Source organism: Canis lupus, chromosome 16 (genome assembly GCF_003254725.2).
Source record: "Canis lupus dingo isolate Sandy chromosome 16, ASM325472v2, whole genome shotgun sequence".
Taxonomy (NCBI): domain Eukaryota; kingdom Metazoa; phylum Chordata; class Mammalia; order Carnivora; family Canidae; genus Canis; species Canis lupus.
This window is the reverse complement of record NC_064258.1, coordinates 8,378,897-8,399,396: the sequence shown is the minus strand read 5'-3', so window position 1 is coordinate 8,399,396 and position 20,500 is coordinate 8,378,897. Positions and strand designations below refer to the sequence as shown.

Sequence of the window (20,500 nt, the reverse complement as noted above, 5' to 3'; positions counted from 1 at the left end):
ATTTTATTTTATTTTATTTTTTTGGTTTTTCTTTTTTAGATTCTAAACTTCCTATTTCTGGGGGATCCCTGGGACCTAGCTACCACTTAAAACACCACTCAGATAGGCTAGAAACTGTAAAAACCATCCTCTAATTTCCTCATCCACCTTGAGCTGCCACAGACTCTCTTCTTACCTCCATCCCCAGTGACCACACGCAGCTCTTTCCCATGTCCCACCACACCCTCAGGAAGGGCATTCATGCCACCAGGTGATCAGAGTAGGGGGCCAAGAGGGAGAATGCTTATGTTAGCTCAGCTCACACTCTTATTGGTGACCCCCCTCCTTTGATTGCTACTCCTACTCAGGGGTTTCTGCTTATCTCTATCCTGAATCACAAACAGAAATGCCAGAAGAAAAACTATCTCTATCCACAATTATGTCTAACATCTAACCATTTCCACTTCCAATGGGAAAGAAGACATGATAGTCACTGCTCTATTGTAGAATAACAACTGTCCTCTATTCTCAGCTCTTTGTTTTCTAATGCAACCACCATTAAAATAAATGAACTTACAAAATTAAAATTTTCTAATGCTTTCAGGTATCTTTTGCTCTAAGTCTCTAAGGCATTCCTGCCTGATGTGGGACTCGATCCCAGGAGTCTGGGATCACATCCTGAGCCAAAGGCAGATGCTCAACCACTGAGTTACCCAGTAGTCCCTGGACACAAAAATCTTAAATTAATCTAACAATTTTCCCCTTTGAAGATTTTAAGCACTCGAGTTTTTTTTTTTTTTTTAATATTTATTTATCTGAGAGAGAGAGAGGAAGGGAGGGGCAGAAGGAGAGAGAGAGAGAGGAAGAGAATCTCAAGCAACTTCCTGCTGAGCATAGAGCCCCACACAGGGCTCAATCCCATGACCCTGAGATCATGACCTGAGCTGAAACCAAGATTAGGACATTTAACTGACTGAGTCACCCAGGCGCCCCCTAAACACTCTGTTTTTAGACATGGCAGTTAGAGTCGCCTCACATCACGTTGACTGGGACAGACTCATAATGACAGGGACAGACTGCAGCGTGGCTGGTAAGTTAACCTAGCCACTAAGTGGGTAATAGCGGAGGGTTGCTGTCTGGCCAGATGACTCTGGGGATCCCTGTCAGTCCTACAGAAGATAGAAATTATTGAATCAATAATAGCAGGCATGTGATTTGGCAGCTATATAATGACCAAGATTTCACATTCTCCAAAAGTTGCAAGTTGTACGCTAAAGCTCCAAGAAAAGGCTGAATCCATACAATGCCAAAATAATCAGTTGAAAAGCTGAAATTCTGGTCAACATTGTTATTTGGTTTCATAAAGATATAAAAACTGTCATAGGATCAACTTAAACTAAAATTAAAAATCTGCATTCCAGTTCAAACATTTGGGGCATATAGATACATGGGAATTCAGGACACTGCTTACACTTACAAAGTTGCAACTTTCCTTGTTAAATATTGGCCTTAAGGCATTCCTGCCAGAGTTATTCAATGCATGCCACAGAACATACACAACCAAGTGCTGCTGTAGGGACCTTATCTTTGGAATTTCCTGGCATTTAAGGGTTTCTCATTTCCCATTTTAGGATCGAAGGCACAAGTCCTTAAATTTAATTTCCTGGAGCTTTAGAGAAATGAAGAAAAGAGAAAGGGATGAAACGAGGAAGAGAAGAGAACACAGAAAAAGGGAAGAGAAGGAAAAGAGAAAGAAGACATTTTCTCAAACTGAAAATCTGAGTCCACTGGTTTGGCTCCTGCAGAAGTGGACTCATCGGCCTATGAAAATAAGCTGAATACGTTCTCTGAAGTGTGCAGCCTGGCCATGTAATTCTAAACCCTCCCAACCTCTAAATCCTTAATCATTTTCTTTCTTCAGCCTTGGCTTGGCTCTCCTGCCTCAGAGAGGGCGGTAAGTCTGCCAAATTCTGAGTTGAGCCTCTTCTTTTTGTTAAGAGATAGGAGCACAATAAAAAGTACACTTTATTATTTTTTTTAAGTAGAAAGTGAACATCTTGCCCTAATCACCCCCATTGTACTATTTTAAACAAAAGGAAAAATCCAAAGCCAAAATTCTTAAAATACAGCTGATGCAACCATATTCAAACCAGCCAAGAAAAATTTCATCTTTGGACTGAAAACTAAGTAACTTTAGCTGGTTTTAAAGAGAATGCTGGAAGACTGCAAAGAGCAGATGGTAGCTACGAGAGAAAAGATAATGGGAATAACTGTTCACCAGGTTAATCTGTCTGCCCAGCAATGACACAGGAAGGACTGATTTTCCAGAACCAACCCGCCCCTATGAGAGGGGCCTTCCTGGAAAAACAGTGCAGAAATGGCATGGAAGAACTGCCATCATGACACATGGGGGTCATGAGCAGAAAGGTCATCCCAGTACTTAGGCACCTAGGCTTTGGCACTGGTTTGGGAAAGGATTTAGAACTGCAGATGGATACAAGCTTTCTCAGAACATAATGAAGCCTCTAAATTCTTCCATAGACCCTACACACCACTGCTACCAAGGCCTGGTAAAGACAGTACAATAAAAGCCAAGTAAAGATCAGTCCCATTTCTGGAATATGGACACAGAAGTATTTTTTCCAAAAATTTTATTTATTTATTCATGAAAGACTCAGAGAGAGGCAGAGACACAGGCAGAGGGAGAAGCAGGCTCCATGCAGGGAGCCTGACGTGGGACTCGATCCCAGGACCCCAGGATCACATCCTGAGCCAAAGTCAAGACACTCAATTGCTGAGCCACCCAGGTGTCCCTGGACACAAAAATCTTTTTTTTTAAATTAACTATTTATTTATTTATTTTTAAAGATTTATTTATTTATGATAGACATAGAGAGAGAGAGAGAGAGAGGCAGAGACACAGGAGGAGGGAGAAGCAGGCTCCATGCAGGGAGCCTGACGCGGGACTCGATCCTGGGACTCCAGGATCACGCCCTGGGCCAAAGGCAGGCGCCAAACTGCTGAGCCACCCAGGGATCCCCTAGACACAAAAATCTTAAATAAAATATTAGCAAACAGAATTCTGCAGTATCTTAAAAGAGTAACAAACCAGGACCAAATGGGAGTTCATTCCCAAAATGTAAGAATGGGTTAATATTAGGATATAAAGTCATTATTCATAGCTCAAAAGATAGGAATGATACGATCATACAAGGCTTACTGAAGGGGATCCCTGGGTGGCTCAGTGGTTTAGCGCCTGCCTTTGGCCCAGGGTGTGATCCTGGAGTCCGGGGTCGAGTCCTTTATCGGGATCCCTGCATGGAGCCTGCTTCTCCCTCTGCCTGTGTCTCTGCCTCTCTCTCTCTCTCTCTCTCTCATGAATAAATAAAATCTTAAAAAAATAAAAAAAGCTTATTGAAAAGCAACTTCACAAAATCTAACATTCAATCCTAATTTTTATTTTTTTATTTATTTATTTTTTAAATTTTTAAAAAATTTTTATTTATGTATGATAGTCACACAGAGAGAGAGAGAGGCAGAAACATAGGCAGAGGGAGAAGCAGGCTCCATGCACCGGGAGCTCGACGTGGGATTCGATCCCAGGTCTCCAGGATCGCGCCCTGGGCCAAAGGCAGGCGCCAAACCGCTGTGCCACCCAGGGATCCCATCAATACTAATTTTTAAAACTCTTAGTAAGGATGGGCAGCCCGGGTGGCTCAGTGGTTTAGCGCCGCCTTCAGCACAGGGCCTGATCCTGGAGACCCAGGATCGAGTCCCATGTCGGGCTCCCTGCATGGAGCCTGCTTCTCCCTCTGCCTGTGTCTCTGCCTCTCTCTATCTCTGTGTCTCTCATGAATAAATAAAATCTTTAGAAAAACCAAACTCGTAGTAAGGGATGCCTGGGTGGCTCAGTGGTAGAGTGTCTGACTTTTGGCTCAGGACATGATCCTGGAGTTCCGGGATCAAGTTCCACATGGGCTCCTTGCAGCGAGCCTGCTTCTCCCATTGCCTGTGTCTCTGCCTCTCTCTTTTCCTCTGTGTGTGTGTGTGTGTGTGTGTGTGTGTCTCATGAATAAATAAAATCTTTTTAAAAACCCAAAAACAAAAAAATAAAGCCACGGGAATGAATGAGATCATTTAGGGAGTGAGAGTAGATGGAGGAGAGAGGTGCCTGCTCTGATGCCAGGATGGTGTGTTGGGGGGTGTTATTCTGACACTCATAGGGAGAGGAGGATGGAACAGGAGCAAGATGTGAAGCAGGACCCCCAGGAAAGCAGATGACCTAGAAGTCCAGTGACTGCAGTGGGTCAGGGAGTGAAGTTGTTCCTCCAAGGCCAAGAGATGTCACATAAGAACAGAACAGAAAACTGGCACTTGGATTTAGTGAGATTGGGGGGTCACAGGTGGCCTTGGGTCAAGAGCAAGTTCAGGACAAGTGGCAAAAGCCCAACTGCAGTGAGTCAAAGGAAAAACAGAGGGTGCAGAATTGGTGACCATACTAGAGACACAGTTTTGAGTTTTGGTCTGTGGCTGGTTTCCAGATCAGCAGGTATCAATTAGCGCATCACAGAAATGGGCTAGAAATTTAGTTCTCGAAGCAGAAAGGAAATGGTTTTCCAAAGCACAGATTTGATATTCCAGCGTTCGCATGCTTTACCAACATACTATTTTAACATTATAAAATATTTAGGGAGTGCATCTTTATGTACAAATGAGGAAATAGAGGCTTTGGGAGGTCGAACAACTTGCTCAAGGTCATACGGATAGACTGTGGCAGGGCCAAGGTAGACCCAGGCTGTGTGAGACAGGTGGATTCAAAGCAGCATGTCCTAGTTGGGGATCATAGTGGCAGGATGAGTGTCAATTAGCACCAGTTAGTTGACTGTCAGAGTTAACCCAAGTTTTTGGTTTAGCTCTAGGTTAGCGTCAGAAATAGAGGTACTTATCACATCCAAAAGGTAATTTTTCAAAGCAAATACTCATTTTGTATCACTTATCACATCTCCAGCTTTCATCAATAAACTGTCCCAGGCTATGAAGAGTCTCAACTAACTACAAGATCCGTCCATTTGATAAAACCAATAGTTCGTCTGAGAGCAGCTACAATGCAGCATCAGCTACTGGAGCAGACAGTCAGCAGTCACCTACCTGTGGTCAGCACTGGGTTTCGGTCTCCCGGTCCACAGTCTTCTATTCACGGAGGAGGGTGGGGGAGAGGAGGGCAGGGGCGGGGGAGGTAGAGAAGGCAGAGGAGGCAGATGCCTTCTATCCTTTGGGAAGCTGATGCCTGGGTTCCCGTCCTTGTCCCCTTCTCCATCGTGTTTGAACGTTCTCCGAGGTTTGGGCAGGGGGTTGATAAAGGGTTTCGTGGAGGAGTTCTCTGAGCCCCTGTCCATACCCTCCAGGCTCTGATCGCAGGGCCTCCAGCAGGACCCTTTCCTTTCCTCTGCAGCCTCAGAGGTGGGATCCCTGGCCTCCAGGTCCCAGTGGTGGGACCTGAATTCAGAGCCACGCCTGCCCCCACGGTTCTCAGGAAGGGCAGGCCCCTCCTCAGCCTTGTCTGGCAGGCAGTGTGGGGAATAACAGGTCCCTGGTAACTGGGGATCTAACCCTGCTGACCCATCCTTCAGAGCCTGCTCCAGTTTCTTGACCTGCCTCAGCACAGAGAGGCTATCGTTCGGAAAGCGCTGTTTGCCCAGCCTGGGCTCTCGGCCTCTGCCCAAGCCAGGAGCTAGCTGCCCAGCTGGCTGGCTGAGGTCTTGCCTCGGCTCTGCATCCTGACCCCCAACTTTCACGACCCCTTTATTCCTCTCATTCTCCTTGCTCTCTGTTTCCGGCCTGGTTCCATCCTGAACCTCTGTGACCCACGCTCTCACACCATCACTGCTTCTCCTCCCCATCACACAGGATGTCAGGTAGTCCTCTGGCCCATCTGCTTTCCTGCCAGGTGCAAGAGTAGGAGTGGGCAACTCCCTCTTTCCTTCCCATTCAGATATCTTGTCCTTTATGCTGAGGGGCTTGTGCCGAGCTCCGCCTTGGGCAGGAGGGCAAGGGTTCTGAACACCACTGAGCTGCCTCTTGCCAGCCTTGTTGGCTTCTTTAATGCTGAGATCTGAAGCTGGGTCGCTGATAATCATATTTGAACTGAACATGTTCTGCTGAAAACAGTCCACTTTTGACTCTAGCATCAGGTTATTGAGACTTTCCAAAAAGCTTCTTCTGGGGGGTGAATCCTGATAAGTCTCTGGGAAAGGAATGGGGGACCTAAATGGCAGCCTTCGAGGGTCTTCGCCAGCCTTTGGACCTTCCACCTTGACCCTGAACAAGAAAGACAAACATTGGGTGATGGACTCTTTCGGTCATTGTTCTCAACTGGTCATAGAGACTGACTAGAAATTAGACATAAATGTTATATGCTAGTTTAAGTCTCAAAGATTGAAACTACCGCTTTAAGAAATCACTTTGTGGGAGCACCTGGGTGGCTCAGTGGTTGAGTTTCTGCCTTCAGTTCAGGTCGTGATCCTGGAGTCCTGGGATGGAGTCCCACATCAGGCTCCTTGCAGGGAGACTGCTTTTCGGTCTGCCTCTCTCATTCTCTGTCACTCATGAATAAATAAAATCTTTAAAAGAAAATCACTTTGCTTTTCTTGGGAAGACAATATTGTGGAATGAGAGGAACTACCAGATTTAGGAATGCAGTAAGCCTGAGTTTATTTTTTTTATTTTTATTTTTAAAAAGATTTTATTAAAAAAAAATAAATAAATAAAAAATAAAAATAAAAAGATTTTATTTATTCATGAGAATACAGAGAGAGAGAGGCAGAGACACAGGCCGGGGGAGAAGCAGGCTCTATGCAGGGAGCCTGACGTGGGACTCGATCCCCGGACTCCAGGATCACACCCTGGGCTGAAGGCGGTGCTAAACCCCTGAGCCACCCAGGCTGCCCTAAACCTGAGTTTAAAGCCTAGGTCATGGGATCCCTGGGTGGCGCAGCGGTTTGGCGCCTGCCTTTGGCCCAGGGCGCGATCCTGGAGACCCGGGATCGAATCCCACGTCGGGCTCCCGGTGCATGGAGCCTGCTTCTCCCTCTGCCTGTGTCTCTGCCTCTCTCTCTCTCTGTGACTATCATAAATAAATAAAAATTTAAAAAAAATTTATAAAAAAAAAAAAAAATAAAATAAATAAATAAATAAATAAAGCCTAGGTCAACCACTGACCAGCTGTGTGACCTTGGATAAGCTGCGTCACTTCTCTAAACCTAAGCGTCCTCATCTGTGATACAGGAATAATAATAATACATATCTACCAGAGTAGCCAAAAACATTTAATAAAGCAGACCACATTAAGCATCTAGCATGTAGTGAGTATATAATAAAAATTATTATAATTATTGTTAGCTTATTTCCCTGATGAAAATAGGGAACACTTCCTGAGGTAAGAGCTTACAGAGTCCAGGTATCCTCTGCTTCTGGAATCAACAGATGGGTCTTTGTGAGGACTACTTAAAAATTAGAATAAGGCTGTAAGTCATAAACGTTTTGCAAATTCTGGGCTTGAGAAGTTGTCCTGACTTGAATAGGAAAGCCACAATTATTGGCTACATTTGAACTGGACCTCCTTTAGAATATAAGCCCTATGAGACTGGTTTCTCTATGTGGACAGGGATTGCTCCTTTTTGTTGGATTACTTTGAATTTTGGCCTATTTGGGCCACTGCTGCAATCCCAGCATCCAGAACAATGGCAGAGTAGTAGAACATGGTACTCATTAGCCACATGTGACATCCACATTGGATGGAGCAAAAGAATATTTCCATCATCGCTGAAAGTTCTGGCCTAGAATGTACATGTGGGGAGATGTGCTTCCAAATGTGATTTTAGATTAGTCAGTGCCCTGAAGATGTTAAAAGTTCTTTTGAAAGAAAACCAGAAAAACATTTTTAAGCTAGTCTAATGAGAATGGGAGTATCTGTGGTTTTGAATGCAAAACATTCTTCCATCAGCAAAGGTCATAACTAAGCAGAGTGACCTTGGACGTGCCAAGATTAGCAAGGACACACGGACCAAGTTCATGATGCACATTTTTTGAATATACAGATCTGACTATGTGGGAATTCTGAAATTCCAGTTAAGGTTCACAGTGAGGGATAAATAATTAGCAATTTCATGCATCCTGTTACTATTTAGCTTTCTGTTCTGAAGACTAATAATTGTTTACATAAAGACTTCTCACTCCACTGGGACATTAACACGCAAATTGTGTCGCTATTTGTGGTTGCACAGCATAAATTAGAAACTTGTGAATATGCAAATACATCTTCCTATTTTAAATATGGTTATCAAAGCAGAATTCCTTATTTAAATAAACAATTAACATGCATAACAGAGGGCTTACAAAAGAGAAACACATTTTTTAATTGTCCTGTCACCACTGAGGACATTAAAATGAATTCAGATTTTAGTCAGAAGCAGAAGCAGATCAGTTTGTTGATATTTCACTGAGAGTGCAAACAGCAGAAGGTAAAGCCCTCATTCTCACAGTGCTAGAAGCAAGATGAAGAGACAGGACAGACACCATAAAACCACAATTTACATTAGTTCATGCTTAATGACAATAGATGATATAATAATAATCATAAATATCATATGTCTTGGGTTTTTTTTTAAAGATCTATTTATTTTAGAGACAGAGTGTGGTGCAAGAGGGGAGAAGGGCAGAAGAAGAGCGAGAATCTTAAGCAGACTCCCACTGAGTGAGAATCTCCATGTGGGGCTTGATGACCCATGAGATCATGACCTGAGCCAAAATCACGAGTCACTTAACCAACTGAGCCACCCAGTTGTCCTGTGTACTGTTAAACAATTCTGACAGCAGATAAATACAGCTTTCAAGTCAGAGGGACCTCAGTTTGAATCTTGGCTCCATGTTTTTTCATTTTAAAATAAGAACTCTTAGGGAGCCTGTGTAGCTCAGTCAGTTAGGGGCCAAATCCTTAATTTCAGCTCAGGTCATGATCTCAGGGTCCTGAGACTGAGTGCCACAATGGCCTCTTCACTGAGCATTGAGCCTGCTCAAGATTCTCTCTCTCCCTCTTCCTCTGGCCCACAACCCTCTAAAAAAAATAGATAAATAAGAACTCTTTCCTTTCTCTGGACTGGAACTTGCCAAGACCAAATTTTTCTTGTTTGCTGTGCCTAGTACACAGTAGGTAGTCAATAAACACATAAAATGCATGAGTGGATGAGTCAATATATGTAATGTTCCCAGAGTACAACACATATTATAATTCTTGTATTACTAAATGGCAAGGAGTCTTACTGCAATGATTACAATTGCTGTCTAATATCCCAGACATCTGGGGTGACCTCACAACCATGGAGGCCCTGTGTGAAAACTGTAAGGGAAGGATGGCTTGCTTAAAGTCCACGGATTTATGAAGCTCATGTGAAATCAGACGCAGAGTGCCCTCTCCATACAGTTGCTGCACTCAAAGGTTTTTCCAGGTCCTGTTTACAGGACGCTCCGGCCCCAAGAGGGACCAAGGGCTGGGGTGCAGAGCTGTGACCACCAAGTCCACTGCAGAGTGTGGGAGAAAACAGCACTGCTGAGACAGGACAGGCAAAGCTGGCTTTGCAGACAGATGCAGTGGTACAGATTTAAGGCTCAAGGATAATTAAAAGACCCACGCATCCTAGTCATTAGAAAATAAATCCTGGGCTGGAATGGGAAGAGGGCCTGAAGCTGCCATGGGCCCATCTTCTCAACAACTGCACTCTACGCAGACCTTCCATCGACCCCTGTGGTCTCAGGTTCTGCAGCACGTGGGGATGACTTCTGGGAGGCGCATCTCGATGACTCGGAAAAGAATCCATCCTCAGTCCAAAGAAGTGGGATCAGAGTGGAGACTGGGAGGGGGTTGCAGAGAAAGTAAGGAGGTGGAGAACCTGGGCCAACTTGTACACTCTCTGGGGAGAAAGCTCTTACTTGTCAGCGAGTCTGGAGCTCAGGGTTTCACTCAGGCTGTGGCTGCTCTGGGCCGGCCTGCGCACAGTCATCACGTCAGCAGCAGAAGGAGCTCCAAGGCGCCTGGGGGAAGAGGGGTGCACCCTCAGTGAGTCATGACAGCAAATCTGGGGCCTACACTCCAAACTATATATCCCTGAGAGAGTCCACCTGGGGGCAGCGCAGGTGACTGGAACATACCCTTCAGAACCCCTGACCCAGGAGAGGGGGCCAGGGCACAGAATCCTGAGATTCCTCCTGAATTCACACACCATAACAACTTCTTCTCATTCAGACCCTGTGCCAATCTCGTGTGTGCACACACAAGTATGTGAGAGCAAAAGAGAAATACCAGCACAACCTGACCCTTTTTCAGGCTTTCTAAGAACCCATGAGGAGGTAACAGTCCCCAAAGAAGACATGAGTTGTTCCTTTACTGGAAACAAGAAATAAACCACCTGCCAAAGCAGGAACATCTACACAGAGGTACTCCTGCGCAGGCCCTCATGGCAGGCATGGATGCATCTTGTCCTTGGCTTTGGAGCCCTGCACAAAGAACCTCTCCGAGGGGCTGTACACCCAGGGGAGGAAAGGTGTAGGCACTAGGTCATCTGTCTGGTCTAGGAAAAACCAGGTGGTTCTGGCAAACCCAGGAATCCCATGGGGCACCTCAAAGCTGACAAATAATGACCATGCAGATGCCAAAGCAGCTGCCTCGGCCGCAGTAGTGGTTTTACGACACGCCCGTGCCTGACATTCAAATTAACTGAAGTAGCTGATTAAAATGTATGATTTTAATAGCAAGGCCCCTCTGTGTCTCTCACCATGAGGACAAATGGCCATTGCTCGGGTGGATGTGACTAGGAAGATGAGACCCGTTGGAGAATGCCAACCGGATGGGCAATGCAAGTCTTCTGTAAAGTATGAACGCCGTGTGACTAGTCCCTCTTGATGGGGACCAGGTAACTCTTTGACTAGAGGTTCAAGGAGTACTGAGGTGCTGGCGATTCACATTTCTTTTCCACTAACACTCCACGGAATCCCTCTCTTGAATCCCTCTCTTGAATCCCTCTCAAGTTCCAAGATTCCCATCCCCTCTTCCAGGAGAGTTTTCCTGCCAGGTGACAGAGTAGCTGCCCAAACACCTGGTCTGGGCATCTCCTTCCTGCAAGAAATCAAAGGGTTGGGCTTCAAGCCATGCATATAACTCCTGGGAACAAGGAGAGGGAGGCCAGAAGCAGGAAGAGAAAAAGAAAAGGAGAGTAAGCGTGTGTAGTAACAAGTTAAAAAGAAGGGAGATGGGGGATCCCTGAGTGGCGCAGCGGTTTGGCGCCTGCCTTTGGCCCAGGGCGTGATCCCGGAGACCCGGGATCAAATCCCACGTCGGGCTCCCGGTGCATGGAGCCTGCTTCTCCCTCTGCCTCTCTCTCTCACTGTGTGCCTATCATAAAAAATTAAAAAAAAAAAAAAAAAAAAGAAAAGAAAAGAAAATTATAAAAAAAAAAAAAAAGAAGGGAGGATGGGACTGCTGAGCTGAAAAGACAGGAAGGGAAGAGACTGGTCCAAGAAGGGGTGAGTTTGGGGAGAGCGACAGAGCTTAAGTCTGTTCATGGAGCTCAGCTGCCCCTTACCCAGTCACATGGCACCCTACATTTTGGGGTATGGCAGTGCTGAAAGCAAGCCCAGCTCTGTAAAGAAGTCAGGTCCAGTGCTCTCCCCTCCCGTTATAGAAGCGAGCCCTGAAGGGCCTTGCAGAACAGGAAGGAATTCACTGCCCCTCTCATAACGTTCCACAAAGCTTCTGATCAACTACACTTCAATAATACAAATTAAAAAAAAAAAAAAAAGCTTCTGGAGCCTCTCCATTTGGCTGGACTGAAAGACACTGCCCTTCTGTCCTGCATCTGGCAGAGAGCCCTGCTGGATGTCAAGGATATGGCCACTCCCCGCCGCCCCTCTCATGCCTGTGCTCTGCATCCAACACAGACCAACCAACCACAGGGATGCAGCCTTGTCCTGCGTTAGCAGCAACTTTCTGCACCCACCTTCTCTCAAGCAGGTGTACCTCTCTCCCTGGCATTATGACCAGATGCCAGGCTCTGTGCAGGATGCACTGTGGCCTCAAGGATGAGCAAAACACGGCATCTGCCTTCAGGGGAACACCCAGGACTGTACTTGGGGCACTAGCAGCCCTGGCATCCGGCTTTCCCCAAAAGAGAACAATTTCCCTATACTTTCCAGAAAGCCAGAGCTTTTCCAAAAGGGACAAAGGCCATTGTGTCTCACGCATGGAGGACCATGTAAGGACTCTAAAGTTGAAGGTCATAAGAAGCACTTCAACAATATGGTACTAAGTGAACTCGATCCCCATCAGACTCTAATAACTTTAAGTCCTAAAACCACAGTCTCTAGAGAAATAGCCGATGCCCAAATCTGAGAAGTAAATTCAAGTGGGCTTCAGGGAACCCCCTGCCACGCAGCAATCAGCCCGCGAGCATTTCCAAATTCAGAGAGGAACAGAAAACCTACTGAACACCACCCAGGTGCCCCTCTTAACCACAGAGGAACAGAAAATGCTGGCCCCACAAAACCACGACCCTTCCCTTTTCATCTGTGATGTTTAAGAGTCATTAATTAGGTGACAAGCCAAGCCTAATTTGCTGATTGGAAGTACCCTGTCACTTACATTACCATAACTTCGCCATCACTTTGGAGGTTTGGGATTGCAAGATGGAGCTACTTCCCCAAGTGTGGTCCATTGGGAATCTGTTCCAGTCCAGATGGATGGGGGGGGGCGGGGGGGACCTGGACAGACAGGTAGATCCTTGGGCACCACTCCAACGTGCCAAAACCCACTGTCTGGACACTGGCCTGGAAGCTGCATTTAAATATGGTAAATCAGAGACGGCTGGGTGGCTCAGCAGTTTAGCGCCTGCCTTCAGCCCAGAGCATGATCCTGGAGTCCCCAGATCGAGTCCCACGTCAGGCTCCCTCCTGCATGGAGCCTGCTGCTCCCTCTGCCTGTGTCTCTGCCTGTGTCTCTGGGTCTCTCACGAATAAATAAATAAATAAAATCTTTAAAAAAATACATTATATGCATTTTCAATGAAAATAAAAATAAGAAATTTGGGCAGGGGAAGGAAATGGAATGAGGAATAAAACACACACAATTATAATTTTCCAGGGCTCTTTACTGCTCCAAGGTTGGTATGTTAATTCAGGAATATAGGTAAATACACATTATGTTCATTTGATTTATAAAATGGTCACATTTGACATACTAAGTGAAAAACTACAATTTATATCACAAATGATGCATACTAGTAAAACTCAATTTTAAATGGTTTTTCCTTGTGTTGTAGATAAAGCTCTAAGTTGTCAGCTTTAATGATTCTAATAACTGTTATTTTTATCAGCTTATAAACAGCACACACAAAATTGAGAAGAAGCCACCACAATTACTGTAGAACAAAAATAGTTATTTTTCTCAACTGAGCATTCTTCTTCACAGCAAGCATAAATGGAAGGTGTTTGTTTTCAGCAACTATGTTGAGAAGGAAGAAAAACAGCACAGTCACAACCACACAGCTCTGGCGGTGTCTAGCTGCTCTGTGAAGCTCACTCCCTGCCTCTGGATGCTTCAGTCTCGTCTTCTTCAAACAAGACAGTTAAAAAAAAATTTTTTAAATGGATTACTCTAGTATTTTACATAAAAGCTTTTTTTTTTTTTTCGTATTTTCAAAAGCAAACCAAATTTTTTCACATTTGGAAGAAGATGGAAGACTGAAGCAGGTGAGGAACAAGAGAAGCCAAAGGCTATGCACGGCCTCAGAACAGCACCCAGGGGGCCATTTTGGCAGAATTGGGGCCTGCATTCTTGAACCAAATGCTTAAACCACACCTGCACAAAAACACCACACACCACCACCAGAAACCAGGTCCTCAGAGCACCACTCTAGGCAAAGACTGTGGTGGTGCAAAGTAATGATTTTTCTGCTGATGACCACCAAAGTCTTCCTGTTTCTAGGAGTTCTGCTCTTGAGCCCAGAAGATTCCTCCATCAAATAAGAGTGTTCAGGATCCCTGGGTGTTGCAGTGGTTTGGCGCCTGCCTTTGGCCCAGGGCGCGATCCTGGAGACCTGGGATCGAATCCCACATTGGGCTCCCGGTGCATGGAGCCTGCTTCTCCCTCTGCCTCTGTCTCTGCCTCTCTCTCTCTCTCTATGTGACTATCATAAATAAATAAAAATTAAAAAAAAATAAGAGTGTTCAAGAAGGGTTCTACTGAAGAAACAAACACATACCATTTTCTTGTATTTACCATATCTGTCAACAGATGACTGGATAAACATGTGGTCTAGACTTAGAGTGGAATATTATTCGGCCATATGAAGGAATGAAGGACTCACACATGCTATGCCGTGGGTGAACCTTGAAAACACCATGCTAGGGGTGCCTGGGTGGCTCAGTCAGTTAAGTGTCTGCCTTTGGCTCAGGTCATGATCCTGGGGTACTGCGATCGAGCCCTGAGCCCTGCATCAGGCTCCCTGCTCAGTTGGGAGCCTGCTTCTCCCTCTCCCTCTGCCTGCCACTCCCCCTGTTTGTGTTCTCACTCTGTCAAATAGATAAATAAAATCTGTAAAAAAAAAAAAAACAGTGACAAAAGACCACCCATCTGATATGATTCCAGTTATATGAAATCTGACAGAATTCAGATTAGTGGTGGGGGAGATGGGGTGACTGGGTGATGGACACTGAGGAGGGCACGGGATGTAATGAACACTGGGTGAGGAGATCCCTGGGTGGCTCAGCAGTTTAGCACCTGCCTTCAGCCCAGGGTGTGATCCTGGAGTCCCAGGATCGAGTCCCACATTAGGCTTCTGCATGGAGCCTGCTTCTCCCTCTGCCTGTGTCTCTGCCTCTCTCTCTGTGTCTCTCGTCAATAAATAAATAAAATATTAAAAAAAAATGAGCACTGGGTGATAGATGCCTCTGATGAATCACTGAACTCTACCTTTGAAATTAATAATAATAAAAAAAAGCAGATTAGTGGTTGCCAGGGCTTGGGACAGGGTAGGGGAAAGTGACCTGCTAATAGGTACAGGTTTTGTGGGGAGGGGTGATGAAAATGTTCTAAATTAGGTAGTGGTGATGGTTGCACCAGTGAATATGCTTAAGAGCATGTGATGGTACACTTTAAAAAGGGTGAGTTTTATGGTATGTGAACTGTATCTTAATAAAGCTGTTATTAAAAAGGAAAAGCAAAAAAAAAAAAAAAAAAAAAAAACCAAAAAAACAAAAGAAAGAAAGAAGGAAAGAGCGAGCAAGCAGGAAGCACTGCTGAATGGAGGAGTCCTGGCCCCACCCCAGACTCAGAGAATCAGACTGCCAGAAGGCCCCAGGAATATGAATTTCTAAACTCCCCAGGGAATTCATGCCGCAGTCTAAGAGCTGAGAAGCCATTCTTGTTTTCCTACCCGTGTGTCGTCAGTTGGCAACAGAAACACTGTCCTATGCCGTCTCTTTTGGCAGGCGGTCTTATTCCAGCACGTCTGTCTGCTCCTACGGCGGAGCACCTCTAACATCTGACGGCAGAGTTATCAGCACACAGTGAGTAGCTCCTGTCCCTAGGACCCAGGGGTGAATGCTCCAAGTGCTGTGTCCCCGCATGGACTTTGATACCTTGATACCAAGGCTTGTTTTCATTCTAAAGGAGGCCTCAGGACCAAAAGTATAATCTGAATAATTGTAATACTTTCTGTTGGTATGAAAATTCAGTTACTGACAACAATATTTTCTTTTTCTTTTTTTTTTTTAACAATATTTTCTTGTAACAAGTTGGTCAGTATTTTCCTGACCTACATCTGTCAGTTTGTCTGACAAATTAAGCCACTGGGAATCTGTGGCTAGAGTAGCCCAACACTGCAGGCCGGACCACACTTTGTGATGCTTTTGAGGCCAGAGGCAGCTGAAGACTTTTATTCTTCTCACTGTCATAAACCCAGGCTTCACACCTGCAGAACATTCCTATGTGCAGAGATGTATTTGGCCACCTTCATAGAATGGAAACACATTTTCACTTGACAGTATTTGCAAACCATGCTTTTTCAGTCACTCACTTGCACTGCAGAAATACTTCCATATGTTGCCTTTAGGCTGTTCCATTTTGTAGAAGGTAAAAAGAGAACAAGTACAATTCGGTGGCCATCTTGCCTACGAGCACCAAGCTACAGTGCGTATAAGGTTTTAATGCTTATGTCAGCCCTCATGAGTGAATGCTTGTAACTACTGGTGTCACCTCTCTGGAAAAAGTTATTATGAGTTTGCACAGATCATCAAAGTATGAGCTATGGAAGTTATGAAATATGTTCACACTGCCAAAAATATGGCTTAAGAATCTGAATTCTGGTAAATATATTTTCTTTTAAGCAAAAAAGTACAGGGGCTCCAGCTGGCTCAGTTGGTAGAGTGACTCTTGATGTGGGGGTTGTGAGTTCAAGCCCCACGTTGAGCATAGAGCCTACTAAAAAAAAATAATAATAAAAAATAAAAATAAAAAAATAAATCTGCATTGCAGTAGTATTATCCTCATAAAAAAAAAAAAGTTAAAAAGTATACTTCCTTTTTTTAAAAATTTATTATAGGTCACCAAACTGGGAGGACTCAGGTTCTAACTTCTTTTAATCCCAAATACTTAAACCTGCTCTTCTTTCTCTCTGTTCTGGGAGATCCAGAAACCACTTCTTATTTCTAACATCAACAGAGGTCAACGCCAATGCGCCTACTATTTTTCTGCTGAGGAAGCAGATCTAGCCTCAATTAGGTTAGGTCACTTGTTCAAGTTTGTACAACCCATAGCCATAGAGCCAGAAATGAGTTTAGGTTTAAAACCCAAGTCTGGTGTTTTGTTTTGTTTTGTTTTTTAAGATATATATATATATATGTCTTTATTTAAGAGAACGCGAGAGCATGTGCCACAAGCTGGGGCAGGGACAGAGGCAACCCAATGTAGGGAAGGATCCCAGGACCCTGGGGTCATGACCTGAGTGGAAGACACACTCTTAACCCACTAAGTCACCCAAGTCCCCTAAGTCTGGTGCTTCTTTTTTTTTTTTTTTTTAAAGTCTGGTGCTTCTTATACAATAGCACCATGGTCTTATATTACCTAATCTAGAGTAGAAAAATACCCTAGCTGATTATTTTCAGGGTCTGTTTTGTTCAGTTCTTCAAAATCAGTAATTTTTTTTAAGATTTTATTTATTTATTCATGAGAGACACACAGAGAGAGAGGTAGAGACACAGGCAAAGGGAGAAGCAGGCTCCATGCAGGGAGCCCGACATGGGACTCGATCCCGGGTCTCCAGGATCACACCCCAGGCTGCAGGCGGCGCCAAACCGCTGCGCCACTGGAGCTCCCCAGTAATTGTTTTATACTTCTTTTATGCCATGCTGAATTTCAGCAACACTTGCTAATGGAGTGAGCTGGGAGGGAGCTTGAGTGTTTTTTTGTAGGTCTCTCTCTTTTTTTTTTATGGGCTATTATTTATAACGTTGCAAATTTATTTTATTTTTTTTAAGATTTTATTTATTTATTCATGAGACACACACACACAGAGAGAGAGAGAGAGAGAGAGGCAAAGATACAGGCAGAGGGAGAAGCAGGCTCCATGCAGGGAGCCCGATGTGGGACTCCATCCCGGGTCTCCAGGATCATGCCCTGGGCAGAAGGCAGGTGCTAAACCGCTGAGCCACCCAGGGATCCCCGAACATTGCAAATTTTAAAGTAATTTAAATGTCAAACATTATAATGGTAACATAAACTTATGATATAGTTATTTGATGTAATATTATAGAGTATATTAAATTATGTTTAAAGAGAGATGCCTGACTGGCATCTCTTGATCTTGAGGTTGTAAGTTTGAGTCCCACATTGGGTATAGAAATTACTTAAAAAAAAAAAAAAAAATCTTAAAAAAAAATTATGTTTAAGGAGACTATAATTCTTTTTTTAAAGACATATTTATTTATTTGAGAGAGCAAACGCGAGCTAGCACACAGAGGGAGAGGGAGAAGTAGACTTCCCAGTGAGTAGGGAGCCCAATGTGGGGCTCGATCCCAGGACCCTGAGATCATGACCTAAGCCAAAGGCAGACACTTAACCGACTGAGCTACCCAGGTGCCCCTAAGGCGACTGCAATTCTGTAAGGACAGAAAGAAGATCAGTGGTTGCCTAGGCCAACAGTGGGTAGAGAAAGAAAAATGGGAGTAATTTCTAATGAGAATGGGGTTTCTTTCTGAGGTGGTGAAAATGTTCTAAAATTGATTGTGGTGATGGCTGCACAACTCTGTAAACATGCTAAAAACCATTAAACTGGGACGCCTGGGTAGCTCAGTGATTAAGCATCTGCCTCTGGCTCCGGGCATGATCCTGGGATCTGGGATGAGTCCCACATCGGGCTCCCTGCATGGAGCCTGCTCTCTGCCTCTCCCTCTGTGTCTCTCATGAATAAATTTTAAAAATGTTTTTTAAAAAAAACCATTAAACTGTACCCTTTAAGTGGGTGAATTGTACTGTATGAGAAATATATTTCAATAAAGCTCTTATTTAAAAAAATTAAAAAGTCAAACTGAAAAAAAGACTACTATTAAATGGGAAAAATGCTGGACTCAAGATCCAAAACCTTGTGTCAAATATGAATAAAATAATTGTAAAAAAAAAAAAAAAGAGCAGGAATCTACTCCTACTCAAAACTGTAAGGAAATTACTGGAAATAAATGTAATAAATGTAGTTGTCAGTAGGTAAGAAGCTTGGGATGATTTTTCTCCCCCATTCTCTCTACTTCTCTATAGTTCAACAACAAAAAACCCAGATTTCCAAATTTTCTATAATAAGCACCCACTATTATTAACTTTACAAATAATGGGGAAAGTGCAGACTGCTGTTTCTGTGGGTATCCGGGTCTGCCCTGTGGCTCCCCTAGCAGGCCCTTGGTTGCCTTGCAGCCACAACCGATAGCTCCCCTGGCCCCACCAGTCCACTGCTTGCTTTGCTATGCCACAGCAATCTCCTAAATGACAAGGTAAGTGACACTGTATTCTCATTACCTCCTTTCCCTTAGCTGACCACCAAGACTTATATTCTGGCCTCCCACCTCCCAGCACAGATGTTTCTTTGGGTCCAAAGAGAGATTATATGGAAACCTACAGCTAAGAGGAAAATAATCATATAATTCATTCTTCCAACTAACAGTTGTGTCTACTTTGCAAAGGGAGCTGAGTGAAGCCCAGGAGAAATATGAAATAAAGACACTGATTTGCCCTCTGAGAGTTTTCATTCTTGTTCATGATCCACATGTATTATACACTTGAAAGTTGCTAAGGGAGTAAATCTTAAATGTTCTCACTCCATATACACACAAGTTAACTGTGTGAGGCAATAGATGTGTTAACCGACCCTCACAATGTATATGTATATTATATCATCGTGTTGTCTACTTTAAACTCACACAATGTTATGTCAATTATATCTCAATAAAGCTGGAGGGGAAAGGTGCACACAAGTATCTCCCAAACAAAACACAGTATGATAAGCAAAACAGTGAAAGCAAGCTCCCTTTGTGGATCGGAACTTGAAGGATGGGTTGAATTTCCTTTGGGGTATAAGGGTGAAAGGCATAGATGTTTGCATAATCTCAGGCCGACCAGACCAAACACTCAAAGAAGCACAGACCACTGAATGAAAAGCAGCACCAATTCCATAAGGAGATTACACTGAACTGAGTGGCTGGATTCCTTTCAGGGGTCAATCAACATGTGAACCAACACAGAATCTGTGAACACAATTTGTGTTGATTTTCTGAAAGCTTTTACCAATTTGTTACTGTAAGCATAACGACTTTATATATTTTTTTACTTAGAAATGATTTCAGGTTTGCAGTACACTTGCTAGAATATTACAGAAAACTCTTCTAAACTCTTTCTCCAAATTTACCAAGTTTTAATATTCTCTCAATGGAAGACTGCTTTACATTGCTGTTTTTGGGGCGCCTGGGTGGCTCAGGTCAGGATCCCAGGATCAAGCCCCACATCAGGCTTCCTGCTAGGGGCAGAGAGGGTAGTCTGCTTCGCCTCTCCCACTCCCCCTGCTTGTGCTCTTTCTCTCTCTGTCAAATTGTCAAATAAGTAAATAAAATCTTTTTAAAAAATAAAGTAAATAAAATAAAATGCTGTTTTGGAGGCTTAGGGAAAATAAGTTCTACCCTGGCACTAGAAGTTAAGTGCTCATGAATCCGAAAGAAAACAGAATCTTCCAAAAGCAGTTTACTGAAGTAAGCACAGCCAGGTCCAAAAGACAACTCAACTGCCAACCTACCCCGACCCTCCACCAGGACCTTCCAGGAAGACACTGAAAACTTTAAAACCAGAATATCAGGGATGCCTGGGTGGCTCAGCAGTAAGGGTGCCTGCCTTCCGCCCAGGGCATGATCCTGGAGTCCCAGGATCAAGTCCCACATCGGG

The 20,500-nt window shown here is 44.1% G+C and overlaps 1 protein-coding gene across 6 annotated transcripts in view; it reads right to left on the bottom strand.

Moving 5' to 3' along the window:
* The window catches only part of DENND2A (DENN domain containing 2A), a 104,037-nt gene that overhangs the window by 64,557 nt on the left and 18,980 nt on the right, over positions 1 to 20,500 (bottom strand). For 4 of the 6 annotated variants that reach the window (XM_025434019.3, XM_025434015.3, XM_035699758.2 and 1 more), the window contains exons 2-3: positions 9,964 to 10,065; positions 5,128 to 6,297 (exon numbers count right to left, since the gene is read on the bottom strand). In XM_025434019.3, the coding sequence (XP_025289804.1) occupies positions 5,128 to 6,297; positions 9,964 to 10,034 (1,241 nt within the window). In that variant the 5' untranslated portion in view covers positions 10,035 to 10,065. Of the gene's footprint in view, positions 1 to 5,127; positions 6,298 to 9,963; positions 10,066 to 10,805; positions 10,951 to 20,500 lie in introns of those variants that run through there. The other 2 variants (XM_049095225.1, XM_049095224.1) reach the window with 2 other exon arrangements.